At 32.7% G+C, this 24989-nt stretch overlaps 1 protein-coding gene, 1 long non-coding RNA gene and 1 pseudogene across 2 annotated transcripts; 1 reads left to right on the top strand and 2 right to left on the bottom strand.

Moving 5' to 3' along the window:
• Positions 1–3526: 3526 nt before the first annotated feature.
• Positions 3527–6233, bottom strand: LOC139904478 (DNA replication licensing factor MCM7-like; annotated as a pseudogene).
• LOC139874411 (uncharacterized) lies at positions 6219–12134 on the bottom strand. The gene is made up of 2 exons (XM_071861847.1): positions 11989–12134; positions 6219–7413 (listed from the first exon to the last, which is right to left on the bottom strand). Exon 2 carries the CDS (start codon positions 7408–7410, stop codon positions 6622–6624), a length of 789 nt encoding a protein of 262 aa, XP_071717948.1. The 5' UTR covers positions 7411–7413; positions 11989–12134; the 3' UTR covers positions 6219–6621.
• LOC139874406 (uncharacterized) lies at positions 9064–11417 on the top strand. The gene is made up of 4 exons (XR_011767868.1): positions 9064–10013; positions 10146–10307; positions 10640–10717; positions 11203–11417. It is a non-coding gene; the product is annotated as an uncharacterized lncRNA (long non-coding RNA).
• Positions 12135–24989: the final 12855 nt, after the last annotated feature.

Here is a 24989-nt window from a genome sequence, read left to right as displayed (position 1 = left end):
CCAAGCTTTTTTGAAGCGTCAAAACTTCATACTCACTTAGGTGATTCTTTTTAATCTTGTATCTACATTTACAGTTTTCCAAAAGAACCATTAAGAAGATATACTTCAACCTAGCTCATCTTGTAGGCCGGACACATACTTGGGATGATATATTACATGTGTTCCAATCACTAATTATGGGCTTTATACATGCAATTTAAGAATCAAAAATTGCATATTCATTAAAGTTTAGTGTATGTAACCGACAACATGCAAACCGACACCATCATTCAATTATTCAACATAAATAATTGTTAATCTGTTAACTTTATACATGCAATTTAAGAATCAAAAATTGCATTTCATGTTTACATATAATTCTATATGTAAACTCACAGTTGATCGATTGAATTGATGGTACATCCCTTTGAATTGATAAATATTCATAATATACATGATCTTTAAATATGTCTACGTATTAATCGTAAACTCATATCTATATTCTAAGGATCTGTGTATATGCAAAACAAATTATTACTGGGGTGATAAAAGAACATATCAAGGGATGAATGCAATTCTAAATATATCAATTCTTTGTTCTCTTTTAAGATCACCGAATTTATCTTTCAGTGTTAAATTCATTCTTGTTTCATGCATTTTCTATTATATTTATGTTACATGGCATAAAATCAAACAAGATGGATAGAAAACGCGTACTCTCAAGTTCGTTGGTTGTTCCACCATAGGAATTATTCTTCAACCTTATATTCTCCGAAACAGATTTTTCCGTGCCCAAAGTGGAGAGCGTAGTCATTCAAATTGTAACAAAAGTGAACCAAATGTGTTGTTGCATATAAACCGAATAAAGTCAACAACATATATGCGTATTGGTTGACCCGAACAATCGACTGACGGACATCCCATTTATTGATCAATCAATAAATTAAATCCCTTCACTAATTAATCGACTGACGGTAAAATATTATTGTTTCATTCCACTATGTTGGACACCATTACCACGATCAAGAGGGAATTAACCAATCGGGGGGAAGCGGGGGGAAGCAAATTTTTTTTTCCGTTTTTTGAAAAAACTTTGTTCACGAAAATTATAGATTAGATGAAAATATGAACATTTAATAAAGACACTTTGCGATAAATGTTTTTATTTTGGCGGAAAAACGCTCGAAGAAGTAATATATAACAATTATCGTGTTTTTCGAGCGTATGTTGAGGTTTTAGATATTAGGGTTTATAGGGTTTAGATATTAGGGTTTAGAAATTTAGGGTTTAGGGTTTAGATTTAGGATCTAGATTGAGTTTTTAACACGAACGGTTTAGAGTTTAGGGTTTAGAGTTTAGTGTTTAGAGTTTGGTGTTTTGAGTTTATGGAATATATACGCCTTGAATCGGTGACGGAATGAGTCATATAGTAAATCATGACACTTATTCTAGACATATCCACATCATGGTGATAATTTAATTCTAGAACAATGATTCTCACATAATCCCATAGTATGGATTTGCCCATAATATTATCTATGGCAATTAACAAAAGTTTACACTTTCACATTGGATCACGTATCATGCGATATCAGGAAATTGTACACCTTTTTAAAAACAGATAACGCACAATCAAAGGTTTATCAATCACGAAGATAAGTTGCACAATAGCTCCAAGTATGATACAATATGACGTTGTTGTTTTAATTGTTTAGTTTATTTTAAAATAATGTAATCGTTTTATATTATTAATAAAAGTGTTATTTAAAAAATTTATTAATTTATGTTAATAATAATAATAATAATAATAATAATAATAATAATAATAATAATAATAATAATAATAATAATAATAATAATAATAATAATAATAATAAAGCTTAACACGAAATCCATTTATCTTCTGACAAGAAAGGACACAGTAAGTCGAAATATTTGGTGACACCAATCATTTAAAATCATGGCTTCGCCCCCACTCCACACTCTTCTAACTTGTTATAAAGCTTAATTCAAAATCCATTTATCTCAAGTAAATCACCATTACAGAAAATGGCCGATTTTTTTTTTTTTTTTTTTATTTTGGCAAAAAACATTGGAATTAAAATAAAATCAATACATCACCAAAACAGTGAAGAATTGACACATTACAATACACTCAAGATAGGCTTACAAAGAGATACCCACTTGAATTACATGAAACAAAAAACTTTAGAGGAACACATAAACAGAAGCCAAAAACATCAAGCCTACAACAAATACATGATCAAAAGCCATAGACATTTTTAAGCAAATACCTAAGGTTGATTCGACCATAAATAGAATTGAACGCTCTCGCACACTTTCACGTTGACAAGTCATTGAAAACCATTAAACTTATCCTCTCCACACTTGCGGTCCAACCCATATATGAGGCATTAAAGACCAAATCGTAACGCGCAAACCATATATTCGATAGAGTAGCCGGACCAATAAGATTCCAAAAATTTGACGTCTTGATCCCCAAACCATTATACCAATCAAGAGATTCCACCACCTTATTACACGGCTATGCAAGATCGTTCAAATAGAAAATCAATATAAAACCTCCACTTGTGTGTCTATACCATTGAAACATCAGTGAACCTTGCCTACGTACAAAAAAGGCATCCACTACTGTTTTGTTGTGTAAAACCACTACGCTTCCTTTGTCCTTATTCCATAGTGAATTGGGAATAAGAAAATGGCCGATGACACTAATTAAATCACCAACATTAATGAGAGGAACTCAATGAGTAACATCTACGCCCACAAGAACTATCCATATTTATATTTATATATAAAAGATTTAGGGACGCATTTAATAGTATCATACAAACACTACATATAAATATAATATCATTATCCTTACGGTAATAGCTTTATCTATTTAAAATAATGTTTATAAATACAGTTGGATATATGTACAAATTTAGTAATGAAGAGCGGGCATGTTTAAGTTGAACAAGAGATATATATCGTTTTGATTTGGTCTTAATTAATGGAGGATGTTTTAAAGTTTCAATTTGACAGGCGAAAGTATTACTAGAGTATGTTTTGGACTCTTGTATTCTGTGTCGTTGGAACATCCATATTGTAACACTTTCATAAGAATAATTTCCGATACCATTTTATTCATCTTACAAGCTTTAATTTAACGCAAGACTTTCAGCATCACACTCAACCTTTTTCAATCATCCCTAAATTCTTCCACGACTAAACCAAAATGTAACTGAAGGTCCTTTGTAAAGAAGATACTCATAAGTCATAACTGAATATGCGTAGGTCATGAGATAAAGAAGAAGGAAACTGAAGATAAGTTGCATAATGGATCCAAGTATGATACAATATAGTGAGATGGGGACACTAGTGATAAATTATATACATATGATCAATTAGAAAAGGATTGGGTATAGGTTCGATCTTGTAACTTTTAACATTTACCACCTTTAACATACAACAGTATCATCTATATAAACATACAACATTATCATCTAAATTAACTTCACTAATTAGCGATCTTGTAACTTACTCAAGCATCTATGAGTCGAATATCAAAGGTATTTGGACGGATCTGCCACAGATTCAGCCCTGCATATTCCTCTAAACGTTCTTTCAGTTGAGCTTCAATGTACAACCATCAAATTAAACAGTTGGTTTATATAACTTAACTGAATGTAACAAAAACAATAAGCATATCAGATACAATAAAAGAAAGTGAAAGAGGCTAAGCTAACCATTCTTGAAATCAGGTTGTGAGAGCCTGTGCATAGCTTACGTCCATCTTATTCGCCCTTGAAACTTCATAGCGTAAGATTGAATAAATATCTGAGATGGCATCAAGACCAGACCGCGTCGATCATCGGAGTAGAAAGAAAACTTTGACATCAGCATCAACCTAAGTGACTCATCCACATCACTCTGACCAACAGTACAAAACAAAATTTCATTACTATATTGTAATTTAGAAAAGAAAAAATAAAATAAAAAAACTCACAGCTGATATATCCTTAGAATACTGACAAGAGTTCTGATGGTTGGGTATGAAGTTGGGCGCCTGTTTGATTTTTTCTTATTATTGTACATTATAAGTATATTGCTTGAGTATATGCAGCAGCTATATACTCCTCCAGCTGTCTTGGAATAGATAGATGGAGACGACTTTTTTGGGCAGCATAAATGTTATGCCCTATCATTCAACAACCAATCAGAATTTTCAACTTAGAAAGCGCAGTTAAGTAAAGAACAAGACTGCACAGTATATTTACCGATTAGCAAGTTGGAAAAGTCGCAAGACCGGGACATTTTGAAACGACTAGTCGGTCGAGTCGGGGTCAAGTCGGATGTTGAGTAACGTTGACTTTTAGTAATAAAAATATGCAACACACACACACACACACACACACACACACATGAATATGTACAACACAAAAAGTATATCAAACCTAAATATTCCAAACATATGTACAGGGGGCACGATATCTGAATACAAAAATATTTAAAATTTTGACATACCTTTGACCAACCTTGACTTTGACTGACTTTCTAGCATTGACCGACTAATAATAAGATGTTATTGGGCGAAACGGGGCAAGATAGTCACCAACGTTTACAGCACCGCCCATTAGACATGGAAAATACCTAACTAACAACGGAAGCTTCAAGTGGGGCAGGTGATTCTCTATCCTTGTTGAACATAAACAACATGTGAAGCCAATTCAAGATCATTGTCCATATTGGCTTTGTCTATTCTTGTGAACATAAACAACGTGTCTAGCCAATTCATGATCATTGTCCATATCTGATCTGTCAAGGATCAACCACAAAAGATCAAATCTTGATAGTAGTGCTGGAGGGAGTTCTACGTAGATCATATCTTCCCCTTCAAGAAAATAAATATATTTAAAATTAACACAATACAACAGTGACGAATAACTAATATAGAAACAGAAGAAGAAAAAAAAAAATGTTTAGAAAGTATCACACCAGGCAGGATTGGCAGCAGCAAGGACAGCGGTTCTTGCTTTTAAAGAAGTGGTGATCCCAGCCTTGGCAATGCTTACGGCCGCCTGCTATCTATCTGACTCATCTATTGCACAAATCCCCATATCTGCCAACCAACACCTGATGAATCAATCACACACCAAATTTCAGATTCGGGTCATTTTGAAAACTAGCTAATTAACGAATCGGTAACAAATTGAAGAATTCTTAATTCGTAAAACCTTTTAAACCATTTTTATTAGAAGTCTGAGTTGATACCAAATGATACATATTGTGTAATTTTTGTAATCATATTTGACAATCTAATGGAAGATTTAGAATTTTCAGCAGTATGTAGGCAACACCCAATCTGTTTAGAATTTTTGTAATCATATTTGACACAATTCAAAGATTTTTACTAATACAAAATAAAGTTTGAATTCATTATGATCCAACAGTTTAATCAATTAGGTATAGGTATTCAGGAATTGATGGAAGATATCCACTAGAAGCAAACAGTGCATTATTATGGTTCGGAGAAATATACTTCAATATAAGATATTTATGAGTTATGACTACGATGATCTTGTAGTTGCTTATACTCCTCGTATCTTTTCTTAAAACGGGAAACTGACATACCCTCCAAATATGTATCTGCTACTAAGCCTGCTCGCATTGCCCTAAATCCAGTGTAAAGGAAGAGGTAGAAATATGCCATATAGCTCAACAACATCGCCGGGGGATACCTGAGAAGTTTAAAAAGGCTATAAATTCTTAGTTACACACAAAAAAAACCATGAGAATATAGATTGTCAACTTCATAGAAATCAACCTTTCTTGTAAGTTCGCATCGAAAGTGGACAGTCAAGGTACGACGAATATGACCTTTCGGAACATGTTCAGCTAGCTCTTGAAAGCTTGGCCTCGCATATTTATTAAAACAACTCATGTAAGATGATGATCACGAATATCATAAAACATCAGACTAACCTCCTCCTCCTCCTCCTCCTGAAACTTCAAAAACTTAAAACCTATAAGTTTGCATGATAAGATTTCCTTTAAGCCCGATTAACATTACAACGCCTTGATGGGCATTCAAACAGAGGCATAAACACTCGACCAGTTACCTCCTATTTCATAGAAGTAGCATCTTACATAAGCAATAACGTTCAATAGTAAAAATTTTAGAGCGCTAACCAAGCACCTGCTTTTTTTACTAGATGTCTAGGATATAGCTTTGGTAACCCTAAATTCATTGTCTAAGAATCCACAATCTTTTATACATGCTAATTATACATTAAAATTGTTCCCAGGTTCTAAAAGAAAATAGATACTACTATACTAACAGAATTTACAGCATATATAACAGAAGTTATTATCACTGTTATTATTATTCAGCTCCTTCTTCAGCTCTGTGTGTCATTAATATATCATGATCATCCGTCACGTCAGGTAAAAGCTTCAGTTTGCTCATGAATCATCTCAATTTAGCATCAGCAAAAAATAAAGACGATGTTTGTACAACTTTATAATATTAATATAAATTAGTACACGAAGATAGAACTTAAATAAAGACAATAATCTTTTCTTTTTTAGGAAAAGCAATAATAATTTCATCATAACATTAAAAAACTACAAGATACATTAGGAATCATGTCTGTGACGAGTGGAAACTACACGCATTCTCGGAATAAGCACATACTCAAACACGTCAAACCCAACCCTACTAAATCCACCGTCACCCCACTTCTCACCATGCGTGTTCTTGATTTCACACCATCGCTCATTAGGATCGGTTGGCCGGGTATCAATTCCCACAATAACGACCGCATGCTGTTCCCCATATGTTTTAACGGCGTCGTCTTCATTATTAGGTAGTCGAGGGTGATGGAAAGGGGACGTGCCTACATTGGCAAATTCCTTTGCAATTTCGGGGTTTACCAATTCACCCAAACGGAGCACCCCTATACAAGGTAATCTTTCGCCTCCTTCTTTAAACATTTTTGTCAAACGTTTTTCTACTTCGGCCCCACCACCCGGATAGTAGACTAACTCCAAGTTGGGACCTTCGGCTGCAGCTATTCCTTCATAGTAACCTAAATATCGAACGGTATGACGCTCGTCGGGGTCGGTTTGATATGCTATGCCCCTAGATCGTTTATACCGAATGAACGGGCATACATCAACGCTTTCCAGCCCTTTTTCTCTATCGGTACAATAGAGCACTGTCTCTCTTAGGTCTGTCTTTACTGGTAAGTCAGTAAGATTTTGTGGTGAGACCACAAGCTTCGTATTCATGCTTCCATGTATGCGTAGCACAGTTCCTACCATGTCTGCCAAGGCCATCTTCATGCACAGACCTTCTTCTTTCTGATTTGAGACCTGTTCAGTTGCAGCACGGCATGAGAAGTTGACTGCTCGTCGTGGAGCCATTTTCTATTATGAAGTCAACGAGCAATACGTTAGTAATGAATATATATATAACAATCATTAGTATGATTACAGTAAACTAATTAAATGAAACTAAACTTGAAAATAAGTGAAATGTTATGCGAGGACAAGTATAATTCACCCATTGTTGATTTGATCTAGTAGTTACAATTACTATGTCTATAAATAAGCAGTTAATGTAAGATTATATAGATGTTTATTAGATTTTGTTTTTTAAAACAGTAACAAAAGAAAAGAAGAAAGAAAGAAAGAAAAGAAAAAAAAACAAAAAAAGGCTAGAGTGTATTGGTAAGCAAAACAAGAAAAACAATCTATTCTACTCCTTTAAACCTCTAACTTAATGACATCATTAAATAAGAATTTTCCTTCTTTAAAAAAAATCAAAAAATAAAAGAAAAAAGGAGAAGGCATCTGCATGATGTCATAACAGAATTATTTTACAATTAAATTTAAATGTTATGAATTATTTAACTAATATAAATTTAAATACTGAAATTGATTTTTTTAGGCACGCGTGACTAATTAAAATACAGACTTTTTTTTGAGACTAGCAACATTGCAGACACCTCTCCACCACCACCACACGCCTCTTTCTCCAAACCTTGAAACCATTTTGATTTTGAATTTGAATTTTAAATCTCTCATCCACCTCTATAATATCAGTCATCATAATCGAGCATTCATCATAATCTTTCATTTTGAGCAGATGAAGTTAAACCCAATCAAGGTATAATTGTTAAGTTTCAACTTCATCCTTCATCAACCACCACCGTTGCCGCCACTACGCCGCCACCGCCGAGACCACCGCCACCGCGACCGAGACCACCGCCACCGCGACCACCTCCACCGCGACCGCCACCGTTAGATCTCTTTATATAAAGGTTCGATTTTTACGATTATTGATTGTTTATATTGATTATTTGATTTGTTTCACATGGGTTTTTATTTTGTATTTCTTGATTGATGGATGTATACTTGAGGCTTTTCTGTTGAAGATATGAAGATGAATTTTTATTTTGTAGGATTTTTGGCAATATATGGTAAGGATGTTCCAAATAATACAAGTTACACTTGACCTTTTTCTGTTGAATTTGATCTTGATTTTTGATGATGGTTTTTATATAGGACACATGAAGATATGAAGATGGATAACAAGCTTGAATGGAGGTTTTGTTATTTGTTTTATGTATACTATTTAGAATGTTATTTGATCTTAATCAAGTGTTTGACGTAATGTCCCAGTGAACCTAATTTTGACCCTGTTGTAAAATCCACCTAAATTGAAGCTGCAATGAAGTTATAAAAAACACTATGAATTTATTCTTTTCTAATCGTCACCCAAGGTAATTTATTCTTTTCTAATCAGTTCACTGTGGATTTTGAACATTTATTTTGTTGTTCTTAGGAGTTTTCTTAACATAATTTTCATCTACTATTTCTATTTGTATTTTATGATGCATGTTTTGTTCCTACATAAGACGAGACACATACAGGTTGTAACTTAGATCATCTTCACACAAAGCATTGAAATGAATCTATTCAATTGATGTATCGTTTCCATTATTTGTGAATCAAAATATGGTGTTTGTCATAAATTTCTGATTTAAGTTTTTTGATATTTTTCTTTATGTACAGGAAAAAGATTCAAGGTTTTTTGTTTTCTTATCAACTTTGGATTTGAAAGTGGAAGAAGGCTAATAATCTGAATCGAATTGAATTTTAGTTGGTGCTATTAAATTCTATTCTATCTCACCTCAAATACTTTGGGCTTTATGGATCTTATGGAGTAATTAATTGTATGTACAGATCTCATACTTGGCTTAATGAGCTTCTTATGTTATATGCAACTATATTTTCTTCTTTTTTTATTATAGTATTTCTTTTGAACTTTCTGACTATTATAGTGTTTATGTGATTTTTTTTAGGAGGATGTCAAGGCTACTCCATCTGGTGAAATGGTTTTTGGGCTGAAAATTGTATTTTGACTCTTAGATAATGGGTTATTTAATATTTAAATTGGTATTTTTTTTGGGTCAGATTGACTGCAAAGTTGCTGGTTTATGGACTTAAATCAAGTTAATATCAAGGGTGATTGGGGTAATGTTGGTTTGGCTAACCCAAATGGGTCTTGAATGGTTTTTTAATGATTGTTCAAGTGGGTTGTCTTTTTGTCAAACGGGTCACTAAGAAAATATTTAATAACAGGTAAATGGTTTTAAACAACCCGTGATTGTTGCTTAATTGATGCTTATTGGTATAGCTATAAAGGAGAGTAAGGTGTGAATGTAATTGTAATGATATTGGCTTGGTTAATTGATGTTGGCTTATAAAATGGTGTCTAGGACTGATTTTTACTACCAAGTGAGAGTCAATTTTGTTAATGTTGATCTATATAGCAAAACTTTAGTAAATGGGCATCGAGAACACATCTTTTATCCTATTATCTTTTTAATTCTTTGATCTTAATAGTGAAAGCTGAAGCAGAGAGATAGTGAATAAGCGAGAAAAAGAAGGAAGATGAAGGCGTTTGGTAAGTCTCGTGTGGGTCCCAACAGCAGTGTTCCAAAGTGTCCCAAGTTCTGAAGGTAAAATCTCATTAGTTTTGTATTTTTGCATTTTAAACTTCAATTTCTAACTATGTTTTGTATTTTGAAGTTGAAAACGCTGCATTTTTTGGCAATCTGTTTGATTTAGTTTATTCTTAACAACACTTGCAGATGAAATAAGGAATAAGGAGTTAGATCATGTGAAGCATTTTGATAAACTTAGTTGGTAAGGACTTAGTTGCCGGATTTTGATGAAGTTTTAATTTTGCTTCCATATAATTGCTTTACTATCAGGCACACATTTGGCGGGTCCACTCAATGAAGTTTCAATTAGTAAGTTTTTTTTGTTTAAGGAGATTCAATTCAGTATTTGTTGTTTAGTTGATTGTTTTATATAGCATTTATTTTGTTAATAAAAATTGTTATTTTGTTGAAAAGATTGAAATGGAATATTCAAAAACTATTAGTACATTGTTGGAGACTTTTGACCCATTTGAGCAATATGAACCATTTATATGTTTTGTCAGTAAATGAAATACCAAGTGTACCATAAATTAGGATAAGCAAAGGTTATTTCATATAGATGGGAATGTTAGTTGGGCAATTGGTTTTATATTTGAAGACTATAATGATAAAGATTAGGACTAATCATGAACATTTTTCAGGGGATAATGATCAAGACCTTTTGCAGTTCATGAATCTGGACGTTCGCTTTAAAGACTGTGCATTTCAAATATGATATCGTAAGTTGATTGCTTCATTTATATATCTCAAATTTTTTTACAGTAATTCTATTTATTCTCTTTTTATATGATTTTGGATTTATATTTTGAGTTTGAAATTTTATTAATGTATTTCTGTGGTATATGGTTTCAAGAAATACCACTGATAAGCTGGTAGTTGAATGAATTTGAACATGTTGAGAGTTAGGGAAAAAGTCATACATATTGTGTCTTTGATCACTTTTTTGACTGATTAATATGTGCTAAATTGTTGATGTAGTATCTATACCTACTATGTTCAAAATGTAAGTACTCACTGATAAAAATTTCTTATGTAGTTTTGTTAGCAATAGTTTGGTAATTTCCAGGAGCATGGTAGTGAGTCTTCTTCGATAATTTAGTTGGTGTATTTTGCAGCAATTTCTAGGGCCAAATTCCAGGAGCATGTTTTTCTTTAGTTATCTACATATCAAGTCACTACTCGAAGCAAATAACATGTTTTGCAGGAAATTTCAGGAATCAGGTTTGCGTTTTGGATTTTTGTTCACTCAACCAACTGTACTTTGAGGTTGGATTCAGAGCAGATTATGGATATATAAGTTGACAAGTCTGATAGGAATACATTAATGTTAAAGTAGTTTAGTAAATAATGTAGTGCATCGAGTGGTAGGACCTTATTTTGACATTCATTTATTATACAATCATATAGAGTCATGTTTAAATAACCATCTTCAACTAAAAGTTATCATTCAAATATTTTTTCCTTTAAAACCCCGTGTTACCACGGGTCCTTGAACTAGTATAATCAAAAGCAACTAGCTTCTTTCATTACTATTAGATAGCTATTATATAGCTTCACAACGTCTGCATTTTAATAGCATATCACTCCCACTCCTCAATAGTCAGTCAAATTAAAACCAATTCTACTTGGATAAACAATTATCTTCCAAAATGAAACCCTAACTTATAACAAAAATAAATGTACTTATAATTAAATCAATTCAAATATCAACTATTAGTAATTTATTCTAAACTATTGAGGAGTGGGAGTGATATGCTATTGAAATGCAGACGTTGTGAAGCTATATAATAGCTATCTAATAGTAATGAAACCAATTCTACTTGGATAAACAATTATCTTCCAAAATGAAACCCTAACTTATAACAAAAATATATGTACTTATAATTAAATCAATTCAAATATCAACTATTAGTAATTTATTCTAAACTCGTAACCAATCAGGCAAACAGATAAGTTGAGTTAATCGATAGAGGTGTTATATATAACTTACCAAGTGGTCGGAAGCGGTGGAGTAGCGAGCCGGATTGAAGTTGATTTTGGTGTCGGCGTCAACACTTTTAGGGTTACGGGTGAAAGAATAATCGAGGAAAAGAGGTTGGGTGACAGTGATATGAATCCAATGTGAGGTCCGGGCCGTGTTTCGTAATGGGCCACATGTTCAATGTCCTAGAACATCATCAAGATTAGGGGCCACTATTTATTTAAAATATAGCCCATACAATATCTATAACCAAGGTTGAAGAACTCGAAACTCGGGGAGTTTTCGGCAGGATAATTTTTGGGAGTTCTCGGAGAACTCGGGGAGAACTCGGTTGTTGACTAACGTTGACTCTCTAATATAAATATATATTTTCCAATATATATGTATAAATATTAGAATTTTGAGATAATTTTTATGATACATAATATAATATGTAGCTATAAACAAATGTTGACCGAGATTTGACCGAGATATTTAATTTATCGGACGTTGACCGAGATTTGACCAAGATTTGACCGAGATTTGGCCAAGAAACTCAATTTATCGGTCGTTGACAGATAAAATCGGAAGCTGACCTATTTTTTGAAAGGAGAACTCGGCAGTCTCCTAAAAACGAGTTATCGGGGAGTTCTCGGCCTATTTTTCCGATTTTTGCAACCATGTCTATAATAACTATATAAAAAGTGACTCCTTGAGTCATAATTATGCACATTAACTCAACTAATTTACCCATTTACCACCACTTAATATTAACCCATTTATCCACTTATATATCTATCTATCTATATATTTTTAAAGACTCCCAGCTTATTAAATATGAGTATTTCTCCATGTCATTTAATAATTAAAATTGTATTAGCTACTTATATAAAATTGAGTTCAAGAAAAATAAATGTGATTAATAAATATGGCTTAGTAAATAACATAAAGTAAAATCTAAATTAATAATGATGTTTCAGGATGGAATACAAGGAGAGTAGTATAGTTCCAAATTCTCCGACAAATAAATAATACGAAATATATAATATTGATAGTTTCATTCTGAATCTATTCATCTCCTTTCATTTCCAAAAAAAAATCTCCATATTAAATATTTCAACTTTTGATACATTATAATTATGGATAAATGTTTGAATGAGAAACTTGCATTAACTATTTAACTTATTACATGACTAGCAAAATAATACCCTTTTATTTTCTAAACTTACATTAACTTATAACATGACTAACAAAATAATGCTCTTCTATTTTTTTAGCTTTTAATATCATTAATTAATAATTTAAATGCCAAACTTAGTGACCAATGAAATAGAATATGAAAAGCTTACGTAATAAATTAAACAACTCTTTATTTTCTTAACTCAAATATAATGAAAACATGCATTTACTCCATATAATCCACTATATATAAACCATATTTTATGTTATTTGTGAAACATTGTTTTCAAACAATCTTCAATTAAGCATTTCATGGTAACAAATTATACAAAATGGTTGATACACAATTCTATATACCACATGACGTGTATAGATGCCGATAATATTCAATGACAAACTGCATCGATACATATATTGAAGAATGAAAATTGATTTGTTTTGTTATTGACTTATGGGTATGTTACATTTATTTGTTGTCTTTTTCTTTCTTTTAATTCTTGACATTTTATTTTGATGTTTGTATTATCAGTTGTTTAATTTCGACAATGATGTATGTGTTATAGTCCATTGATAATGTGTGATAATGTGTTAATAATAAGAACATGTCTTTTTTGTAACTTCAACAAGAAAATTATAAAAATGCATTATTTATGCTATATGATTTATGATTGAACCCAAATAAGACTATACTAATTTAATCGATCACTATAGTTTATGAATGAATATTAAATGTCACACATTGTCTAATATTAATGTGTGGTAATGTTAAACTTACTTCTATAGAAGATTAGTTCTGAAATTGCAGTACAATTTGAATTAAAAACAATTAAACAACTAGGATATATAACATATATAAGTTCGTCTACATTGCATGATGAATTATAGTTTAAAGTTTATGATAGATCCTCAAATGGCATAAGATACTAATAGATGTTAAGAATATAAAAAAATAATGGGCCACATGTTTAATGTCCTAGAACATCATCAAGATTAGGGGCCACTATTTATTTATAGCCCATACAATATATTACCTTATTTTTTAAGTCCAAATATAATATAATACTCCGTATTAATTTTAATTTAGCCAAACAAATTATGTGCAATCGGCCCAAAATTTTACAAAGGCGAGCACGTGATTTACTTTTTTTTTTCCCTTGTCTTTGCCTAAAAATAACGATAACAATAACATTTAGTGCTATTAACAAAAGGAACCTTCATCGAAGATGAAGGAACCTAAACAATTATAACCGAGACAAGGGACGATGGTTCGAAGTCAATAAACACAAAAACGAGCAGTAACTAAGGCAACAAACCACAACTAATAATATGTTGCTAACTGAAGCATATGATGGAGAAAGACCTTGGACATCTATTTAGATCATGGAGTTCAGTGGCGGAGCTATGTTATGTGCGACGGTGGCAAAGTCCACAAGTCAACTTGAAGTTAAATGCCGAAATTGATAGCAATATCACATATCTCTTGCTAGATCAGTTGTTAAAGTACGACCCCTCTAAGCTTGTAGTATTACGTTCGAACCATGCATTCAATATATCTTTTGTTTTGACTTTTCCTATGTTAAGTTTGTAATATAATATAAGCGGTTACAGAGTATAATATATTGTTGGTTAGTTTCTTAGTTAAATTGGTAGAGTACAAATCTCTTAATTTTGTATTCAAGACCCACTACAACAAATTTGCTAATTAACCACGCATAAATTTACACACTTTTATAAAGTGTGTACTTTTTTGTTAAATTCCTCACACTTGTAAAGGTTTGTAAATGTATTACATTTATAAGTGTAGAATATCATTATAGTTTCACACATAAAAGTGTGGAGAAAAAAGTTCACACTAATTTGTGTGTATAATTATAAATATAACTACACTTAAGAGTGTTAAGTTAATTTTGTCGCACTAGATTTGTTCACGCTCCCTCATGTGTGAAGAAATGAGGTGTAACAAATTTTACTCACATTTCTAAATGTGATTAAATTTGTGTTTGTATGCACTAATAAGTGTGAAGAAACTTTTTCTACAATTTTAAGTGTAAAATTTGAATAACATTCAACATTTATAAATGTAACAAACTTATACATATCTATAAGTGTGAGGAATTTGACAAAAAACTCACACTTTCTTACAAGTGTGTAAAAATATGCGTGAACAATTGATAAATTTGTTGTAGTGACCCACACACCCACTTACACATCCATATTTTTATATATGCAGTCTTATTTTTTACTTTTTAAATTTTAATGTTTAATTTACCTATTATATTAAAATACATCCATAACTATATCGTTTGACTTAAACACCTATGATAAAAAAAATATAATAATAATAATAAAAAAAAAATTACATCCCTAACTGTGTCGCACTACAACAAATTTGTTAATTAATCACGCATAAATTTACACACTTTTAAAAAGTGTGTACTTTTTTGTTGAATTTCTCACACTTGTAAATGTGTGTAAATGTATTACATTTATAAGTGTAGAATATCATTATAGTTTCACATATAAAAGTGTGGGGAAAAAAGTTCACACTAATTTGTGTGTATAATTATAAATATAATCACACTTAAGAGTGTTAAGTTAATTTTGTCGCATTAGATTTGTTCACGCTTCCTCTTGTGTGAAGAAATGAGGTGTAACAAAATTTACTCACATCTTTAAATGTGATTAAATTTGTGTTTGTATACACTAATAAGTGTGAACAAACTTTTCCTACAATTTTAAGTGTGAAATTTGAATAACATTCAACATTTATAAATGTAATAAGCTTATACATATTTATAAGTGTGAGGAATTTGACAAAAAAAACTCACACTTTCTTAAAAAAAAAACTCACTATAACTTTACAAGTAACTAGTGAATTAAACATTAGAAGAGTCAATTTCTCTGTGTTAAATATTTATGCATGTTACATCAATTAGTTTAAAAGAATACTATACATTAAGTTATGATCCATCCTACAACTTATAATCCATGAAATTTGTAAGCATATATTCAGTTGTATTATTACAATTCTGACTAGTTTAGGGTTTATAAACCTGAGTCGCCGAGTATATATTGTTCAAATGGGATGGATGTGCTTGAACAATGGCACGATATGCACTCCTCCTCCCCTGGATAGTCTGGAGCAAGAATAAACAATCAGCTAATGAGCAGAAGTTCACCGAAATGGTAGTTTTAAGTAGCATATATATAAAGATGATAGTGAGACACAAATACCCCAAAGTCAAAGAAGAAATTTGATGGGTCAACCATAAACAATTCCAGAGCACTTCTTCTTAGTAGATACCTGTCAGTTCAATATAACTGTTAGGCCAGTAATAACCAAAAGAACCAAGTATAAAAGAATGAAAAATGACTTAACCTCCTACTTTATTCTCCTATACCCTTGTCCCATGTGTCAATCTCTTAGGTATTAGGAGGATAATTAGGATAAATATATTAGGAGGATGTTGGAAGCTTCGACGAGCCCAACACACCCACTATAGAGGACCTAGGTTATACTCACTCACTACACCAACACTTTGACGTTGGTTAGCCTTTAATTTTATGAATTCTTAGTGCACAATAATACTTAGCGACAGTGTCGACCATATATCGTTCAGGCGGTATAACCGACCATATATCACTTAGGCGGCAAAGCCGACCATATAGTAGATACAACACAAGTGCACTAAGAACTTAAACACAAACTGAGGCTTAACCGGGAAACTTAACAAAGAACACTTTTATTAATACAAAGAAACAGTTACAATATTACTTATAAGTTTTCTTTTCTCTACTTATAAGTTCTCTCTAACTCACACTCTTCTTACTTGGCACCTTACTTCACACTTCACAATACCAAATGAAAACATTCACCCATATTTATACTACTCCATGGAACCTTCTACACACTAGATATTTCCATGGATATATAAATATCTAGATATTTCCTACACATGAAAATATCTAGATTTTTCTACCATATACAACTATCTAGATTTTCCTTTTACATTTTAATATCTAGATATTTTTCATATACATATTAATATCTAGATATTTTACCCATACACATTTATTAATTTCATATTATTCTAAATTTGCATTGTATTTTAACACTCCCCCTCAATGCAAATTTTCTTCCAACGATGTCTTGCAGACCATTCCAAGTGCTTCTCTGAATTTTGTAAACTTCGGTTTACTTAGGCTCTTGGTGAATATATCTGCAACCTGTTCATCTGTCTTTGTTGGCACCATCTTGATCTCCCCTTCAAGGACCTTCTCGCGAACATAGTGATAGTGCACTTCTATATGTTTTGTTCTTGCATGAAAGACTGGATTCTCTGCTAATCGAATAGCTGATAGATTATCGCAGAAAAGTTTTACTTGATAATCTGTTGATTGATGAAGATCTTCCATTAGTTGCTTCAACCATGTAATTTCTTGTGTTGCTGATGATGCCGATCGATATTCTGCTTCTGTGCTTGACAAGGATACTGTTGGTTGTCTCTTGCTGCACCATGATATTACTCCCGATCCAAGACTAAACATTTATCCAGTTGTTGACCGTCGTGTATCATAGTCTCCAGCGTAATCGGCGTCACAATATCCAGTCACGTGACATTCTTTTGTTTTCTTGTACAAAATACCAAAGTTAATAGTGCCTTTAACACACCTTAAGATGCGTCGTACAACATCAAGGTGAGGCTTCTTCGGATTGCTCATGTATCGACTAACCACTCCAACTGCATAAGATATGTCTGGCCGGCTTAGTGTGAGATAAATAAGACTTCTCACCATCTTTCGATACATGCTAACATCTTGAAGACTTTTTCCTTCATCTGCTCGTAGTTTTGTATTCGGATCCATCGGAGTTGAGATAGGTTTGCAATTAAGCATTCCGTACTTTTGTAAAAGATCTCGCGCATATTTCTGTTGTCCCAGAAATAATCCTTCTCTCTTTCTGCTCTATTTTGAGTCCAAGAAAATGTTTGAGTTCTCCAAGCTCCTTCATATGAAATCTGATAGACAGATTCTCTCTTGTCCTTTGGATCTCCTCACAGTGATCTCCCGTGATGATTAAGTCATCCACATATACTAGCACTATCGCTAGTTTTCCTTGATCTTGTTTCACAAATAAACTAGAATCTGAAGGAGCAACTGTGAAACCACTTTGTACTAAGAACTCGCCAATTTTCCCATACCAAGCTCTTGGAGCCTGCTTCAAGCCATATAGTGCCTTCTTTAATTTGCAGACATGCTCAGGATGGAACTTGTTCTCAAAGCCTCTTGGTTGCTCCATATAAATGTCTTTGTCAAGTTCTCCATGTAAGAAAGCGTTCTTGACATCCATCTGCCACATCTTCCAAGATTTGCTAGCGGCTAAAGCTAGTAGAGCTCGAATTGTTGTGATCTTCGCCACTTGACTAAACGTTTCTTCATAATCTAGCCCATATTGTTGAGAAAAACCTCTAGCAACAAGTCGAGCTTTATACCTTTCAATGGAGCCATCTGATCGAGTCTTCACCTTGTAAACCCATTTACAAGATATTGGTTTCACATCTTTTGGCTTTGGAACTAAACTCCATGTCTGGTTTTCTTTTAGTGCATTAATTGTAGTGACCCGAACTTTTCCATGTTTATATATATTAATTGAGATTGATATTTACATGATTAAATGTTTCCAACTTGTTAAGCAATCAAACTTGTTAAGACTTGATTAATTGAAATATGTTTCATATAGACAATTGACCATCCAAGTTGACCGGTGATTCACGAACGTTAAAACTTGTAAAAACTATATGATGACATATATATGGATATATATATATATATAGTTAACATGATACTATGATAAGTAAATATATCATTAAGTATATTAACAATGAACTACATATGTAAAAACAAGACTACTAACTTAATGATTTTTAAACGAGACATATATGTAACGATTATCGTTGTAAAGACATTTAATGTATATATATCATATTAAGAGATATTCATACATGATAATATCATGATAATATAATAATTTAAAATCTCATTTGATATTATAAACATTGGGTTAACAACATTTAACAAGATCGTTAACCTAAAGGTTTCAAAACAACACTTATATGTAACGACTAACGATGACTTAACGACTCAGTTAAAATGTATATACATGTAGTGTTTTAATATGTATTTATACACTTTTGAAAGACTTTAATACACTTATCAAAATACTTCTACTTAACAAAAATGCTTTCAATTACATCCTCATTCAGTTTCATCAACAATTCTACTCGTATGCACCCGTATTCGTACTCGTACAATACACAGCTTTTAGATGTATGTACTATTGGTATATACACTCCAATGATCAGCTCTTAGCAGCCCATGTGAGTCACCTAACACATGTGGGAACCATCATTTGGCAACTAGCATGAAATATCTCATAAAATTACAAAAATATGAGTAATCATTCATGACTTATTTACATGAAAACAAAATTACATATCCTTTATATCTAATCCATACACCAACGACCAAAAACACCTACAAACACTTTCATTCTTCAATTTTCTTCATCTAATTGATCTCTCTCAAGTTCTATCTTCAAGTTCTAAGTGTTCTTCATAAATTCCAAAAGTTCTAGTTTCATAAAATCAAGAATACTTTCAAGTTTGCTAGCTCACTTCCAATCTTGTAAGGTGATCATCCAACCTCAAGAAATCTTTGTTTCTTACAGTAGGTTATCATTCTAATACAAGGTAATAATCATATTCAAACTTTGGTTCAATTTCTATAACTATAACAATCTTATTTCAAGTGATGATCTTACTTGAACTTGTTTTCGTGTCATGATTCTGCTTCAAGAACTTCGAGCCATCCAAGGATCCATTGAAGCTAGATCTATTTTTCTCTTTTCCAGTAGGTTTATCCAAGGAACTTAAGGTAGTAATGATGTTCATAACATCAATCGATTCATACATATAAAGCTATCTTATTCGAAGGTTTAAACTTGTAATCACTAGAACATAGTTTAGTTAATTCTAAACTTGTTCGCAAACAAAAGTTAATCCTTCTAACTTGACTTTTAAAATCAACTAAACACATGTTATATATCTATATGATATGCTAACTTAATGATTTAAAACCTGGAAACACGAAAAACACCGTAAAATCGGATTTACGCTGTCGTAGTAACACCGCGGGCTGTTTTGGGTTAGTTAATTAAAAACTATGATAAAATTTGATTTAAAAGTTGTTATTCTGAGAAAATGATTTTTATTATGAACATGAAACTATATCCAAAAATTATGGTTAAACTCAAAATGGAAGTATGTTTTCTAAAATGGTCATCTAGACGTCGTTCTTTCGACTGAAATGACTACCTTTACAAAAACGACTTGTAACTTATTTTTCCGACTATAAACCTATACTTTTTCTGCTTAGATTCATAAAATAGAGTTCAATATGAAACCATAGCAATTTGATTCACTCAAAACGGATTTAAAATGAAGAAGTTATGGGTAAAACAAGATTGGATAATTTTTCTCATTTTAGCTACGTGAAAATTGGTAACAAAACTATTCCAACCACAACTTAATCAACTTGTATTGTATATTATGTAATCTTGAGATACCATAGACACGTATACAATGTTTCGACCTATCATGTCGACACATCTATATATATTTCGGAACAACCATAGACACTCTATATGTGAATGTTGGAGTTAGCTATACAGGGTTGAGGTTGATTCCAAAATATATATAGTTTGAGTTGTGATCAATACTGAGATACGTATACACTGGATCGTGGATTGATTCAAGATAATATTTATCAATTTATTTCTGTACATCTAACTGTGGACATGTAGTTGTAGGTTACTAACGAGGACAGCTGACTTAATAAACTTAAAACATCAAAATATATTAAAAGTGTTGTAAATATATTTTAAACATACTTTGATATATATGTATATATTGTTATAGGTTCGTGAATCAACCAGTGGCCAAGTCTTACTTCCCGACGAAGTAAAAATCAGTGAAAGTGAGTTATAGTCCCACTTTTAAAATCTAATATTTTTGGGATGAGAATACATGCAGGTTTTATAAATGATTTACAAAATAGACACAAGTACGTGAAACTACATTCTATGGTTGAATTATCGAAATCGAATATGCCCCTTTTTATTAAGTCTGGTAATCTAAGAATTAGGGAACAGACACCCTAATTGACGCGAATCCTAAAGATAGATCTATCGGGCCCAACAAGCCCCATCCAAAGTACCGGATGCTTTAGTACTTCGAAATTTATATCATATCCGAAGGGTGTCCCGGAATGATGGGGATATTCTTATATATGCATTTTGTTAATGTCGGTTACCAGGTGTTCACCATATGAATGATTTTTATCTCTATGTATGGGATGTGTATTGAAATATGAAATCTTGTGGTCTATTATTATGATTTGATATATATAGGTTAAACCTATAACTCACCAACATTTTTGTTGACGTTTTAAGCATGTTTATTCTCAGGTGATTATTAAGAGTTTCCGCTGTCGCATACTTAAATAAGGACGAGATTTGGAGTCCATGCTTGTATGATATTGTGTAAAACTGCATTCAAGAAACTTATTTTGTTGTAACATATTTGTATTGTAAACCATTATGTAATGGTCGTGTGTAAACAGGATATTTTAGATTATCATTATTTGATAATCTACGTAAAGCTTTTTAAACCTTTATTGATGAAATAAAGGTTATGGTTTGTTTTAAAATGAATGCAGTCTTTGAAAAACGTCTCATATAGAGGTCAAAACCTCGCAACGAAATCAATTAATATGGAACGTTTTTAATCAATAAGAACGGGACATTTCAGTTGGTATCCGAGCGTTGGTCTTAGAGAACCAGAATTTTGCATTAGTGTGTCTTATCGAGTTTGTTAGGATGCATTAGTGAGTCTGGACTTCGACCGTGTTTACTTGAAAAATGATTGCTTAACAAATTTTGTTGGAAACTATATATTTTTAACATGTGAATATTATGTGATATATTAATCTCTTAACGCGTTTGATATTATGTGATAGATGTCTACCTCTAGAACAAGTCCCATTGACTCACCTAATAATAATGAAGAGTCAAATGTAAATTGGAATGATTGGTGGACTGATTCACAAGTTCCCGAAGAGGAACCGGAAGAAGAGTCAGAACCGGAAGAGGAATCGGAACCGGAAGAAGAATCGGAACCGGATGAAGAAATTGAACCGGTGGGGGAAATAATAAAACGGTTAAGTAAAAGAAAATCCTCAACCAATCGACCTAGGTTAATTATGGTCAATGGTGTTTCCGCCAAGGAAGCAAAATATTGGGAGGATTACCAATTCTCCGATGAATCGGATTCCGACGAGAATTCCGATGATGTTATAGAAATTACCCCAACTGAATTTAAAAAGGCAAAAGAAAATAATAAGGGAAAGGGCATAAAAATAGAGAAATCTAATTCCAACCCCGATGAACTTTATATGTATCGTCAACCCCCGAAGTCCTTAAGTTGTAACAATGACCCGGGAACCTCTAAACCACCCGGTTTTTCTAAACCAATGTGGATAACGACGGCTCGTATTAGGGGAACATCATATATCCCTAGAAACTTGGCAAAACGAACCAAAACCGAAGAAGAAGAAACGAGCGAGTCGGAATAAGATAGTTGTATTCGTGTGGTGTAATATATGTAATATAGTGTGCTTATGCTTTATGATATATGTAAAAATTGCTTGTATTAATAAGTATTTTTCTATGAATCTAACTCTTGTCTATTTTACAGTTTAAAAACACAAAATGGATAGACAACCCAATATTTTAAGAGACCTACCCGGAGACATGATTGATGAAATCTTGTCTAGAGTCGGTCAGAATTCCTCGGCACAACTATTTAAGGCGAGATCAGTTTGTAAGACATTCGAAGAACGTTCCAAGAATGTCTTGGTTTATAAGAGACTTTCGTTTGAAAGATGGGGGATATCACATTGGGAAACCCATAAGTTACGATGTGTTTACTTTGACGCATATATTGCGGGGAACCCAAATGCTATTTTACGCAACGGGTTAAGAAATTATTTTGACTCAATATATCCGAATATTGGACTTCGTGATTTAGAAAAAGCGGCTAACATGCAACATAAAGAAGCATGTTATGCTTACGGATTAGTAATGTTCGCTTCTCACCAAAGTGAGAACAAGAACATCGGGCTACAACTATTAAACAAAATATTTCCACAAGTGACGGAGTCGGTAATTGGGGTAAGAAATGAGGTTTTTAGATTGTTACAGGACTGTTGGACATTACGTAACCCTCGTCCCTTTGACGACGTTACAACACGCTGTCTTATCAACGGCCATAACGGTTATGTTCCGCAAGACCAAGGATGGGAAGTAGTCCTAGTAAAACCAGAATGCATGACTTGTTTCTGGACGTATGAATTACGTATCTTTATTGCCTTTGCTGAACGACTTGTGTACTAGCTAGAATTATCTTCACAACTATCTTGTATCAAAGTTATTGTGTGCTATATTTCATGCTTTATGTAAAATAAGCGGTATTGTAAGTTTGTAAAATATTGTATAAAAGTTTGAACGCGAAATATTATTATAATCAGTTTTTCATATAGAATTGTAGTAATTGAATTGTATATTAGCTACTAAGTATGAACTTAACGGGTAGGTACTACCCGAATTTAAACTTATAAAACGCTAATATGAAGAAAAAGCTTTTATAAATGAGTTCATATTATGCTACGAAATACTATTAACTACTCTTAATATTCTGTATGATTAACTTGTTCCATTTAACTATTTTGAAGGAAATGGCACCGACTACTCGACACACCGTGAATATGAATGAAGAGGAATTCCGTACTTTTCTAGCTTCAAACATAGCCGCAGTACAGGCTGCGCTACATACCAATAATAACCTTGGATCTAGCAGTACAGGAAACCGTGTAGGATGCACCTACAAAGAATTCACTGCCTGCAAACCTTTGGAATTTGATGGAACCGAAGGACCGATCGGATTGAAACGGTGGACCGAGAAGGTCGAATCGGTGTTTGCCATAAGTAAGTGTACTAAAGAGGACAAAGTGAAGTACGCTACGCATACCTTCACAGGTTCTGCGTTAACATGGTGGAATACCTATCTAGAGCAAGTGGGACAAGATGATGCGTACGCACTACCGTGGTCAGCATTCAAGCACTTGATGAACGAGAAGTACCGTCCCAGAACTGAGGTCAATAAGCTCAAGACAGAACTTAGAGGGTTACGAACCCAAGGATTTGATATTACCACGTGTAGCGACCCCGACAAATCGTCAAGTGACGGCGTCGGCTACGTGGGTCCCATTACCTGATTATAAGTCTTTAAGATAACGTTTGACCAAAATATGTCGCCTTCATTTCAAAATAAAGATTGTTTCAAAGTTTACAAGAATTGTTCAACCAAAAGTTAAGTTACAACGTTATAAGTACGATTGAAATCTAGGCGACACGGTTTAAAGTAAAGTCAAAAGACGCTCCATGAAAAGCATGTATACTCGACATCCAAAGCAAGTATCAAATAATGAGCGGAAGCATGTATCACATATCGTGCAAGACCTGAGAAAAACATAGAAATCTGTCAACGAAAAACGTTGGTGAAATCATAGGTTTAGTAAGTAAATTGTATTGAACCACAAGGTTCTTTAAGAATTGCTCAACCAGAATCATTCACATTCCAAAATAGTATTTGTATCACGAGCACCCAATTATCAAGGCTTAACCGAATCTTCCCTCTGAATTTTGAATTTAGTGTTAGAACTTACACTATACATTG

Source organism: Rutidosis leptorrhynchoides, chromosome 1 (genome assembly GCF_046630445.1).
Source record: "Rutidosis leptorrhynchoides isolate AG116_Rl617_1_P2 chromosome 1, CSIRO_AGI_Rlap_v1, whole genome shotgun sequence".
Classification (NCBI taxonomy): domain Eukaryota; kingdom Viridiplantae; phylum Streptophyta; class Magnoliopsida; order Asterales; family Asteraceae; genus Rutidosis; species Rutidosis leptorrhynchoides.
Note: the sequence above shows the minus strand (reverse complement) of the source record. Positions and strands in the feature narration are given on the sequence as shown.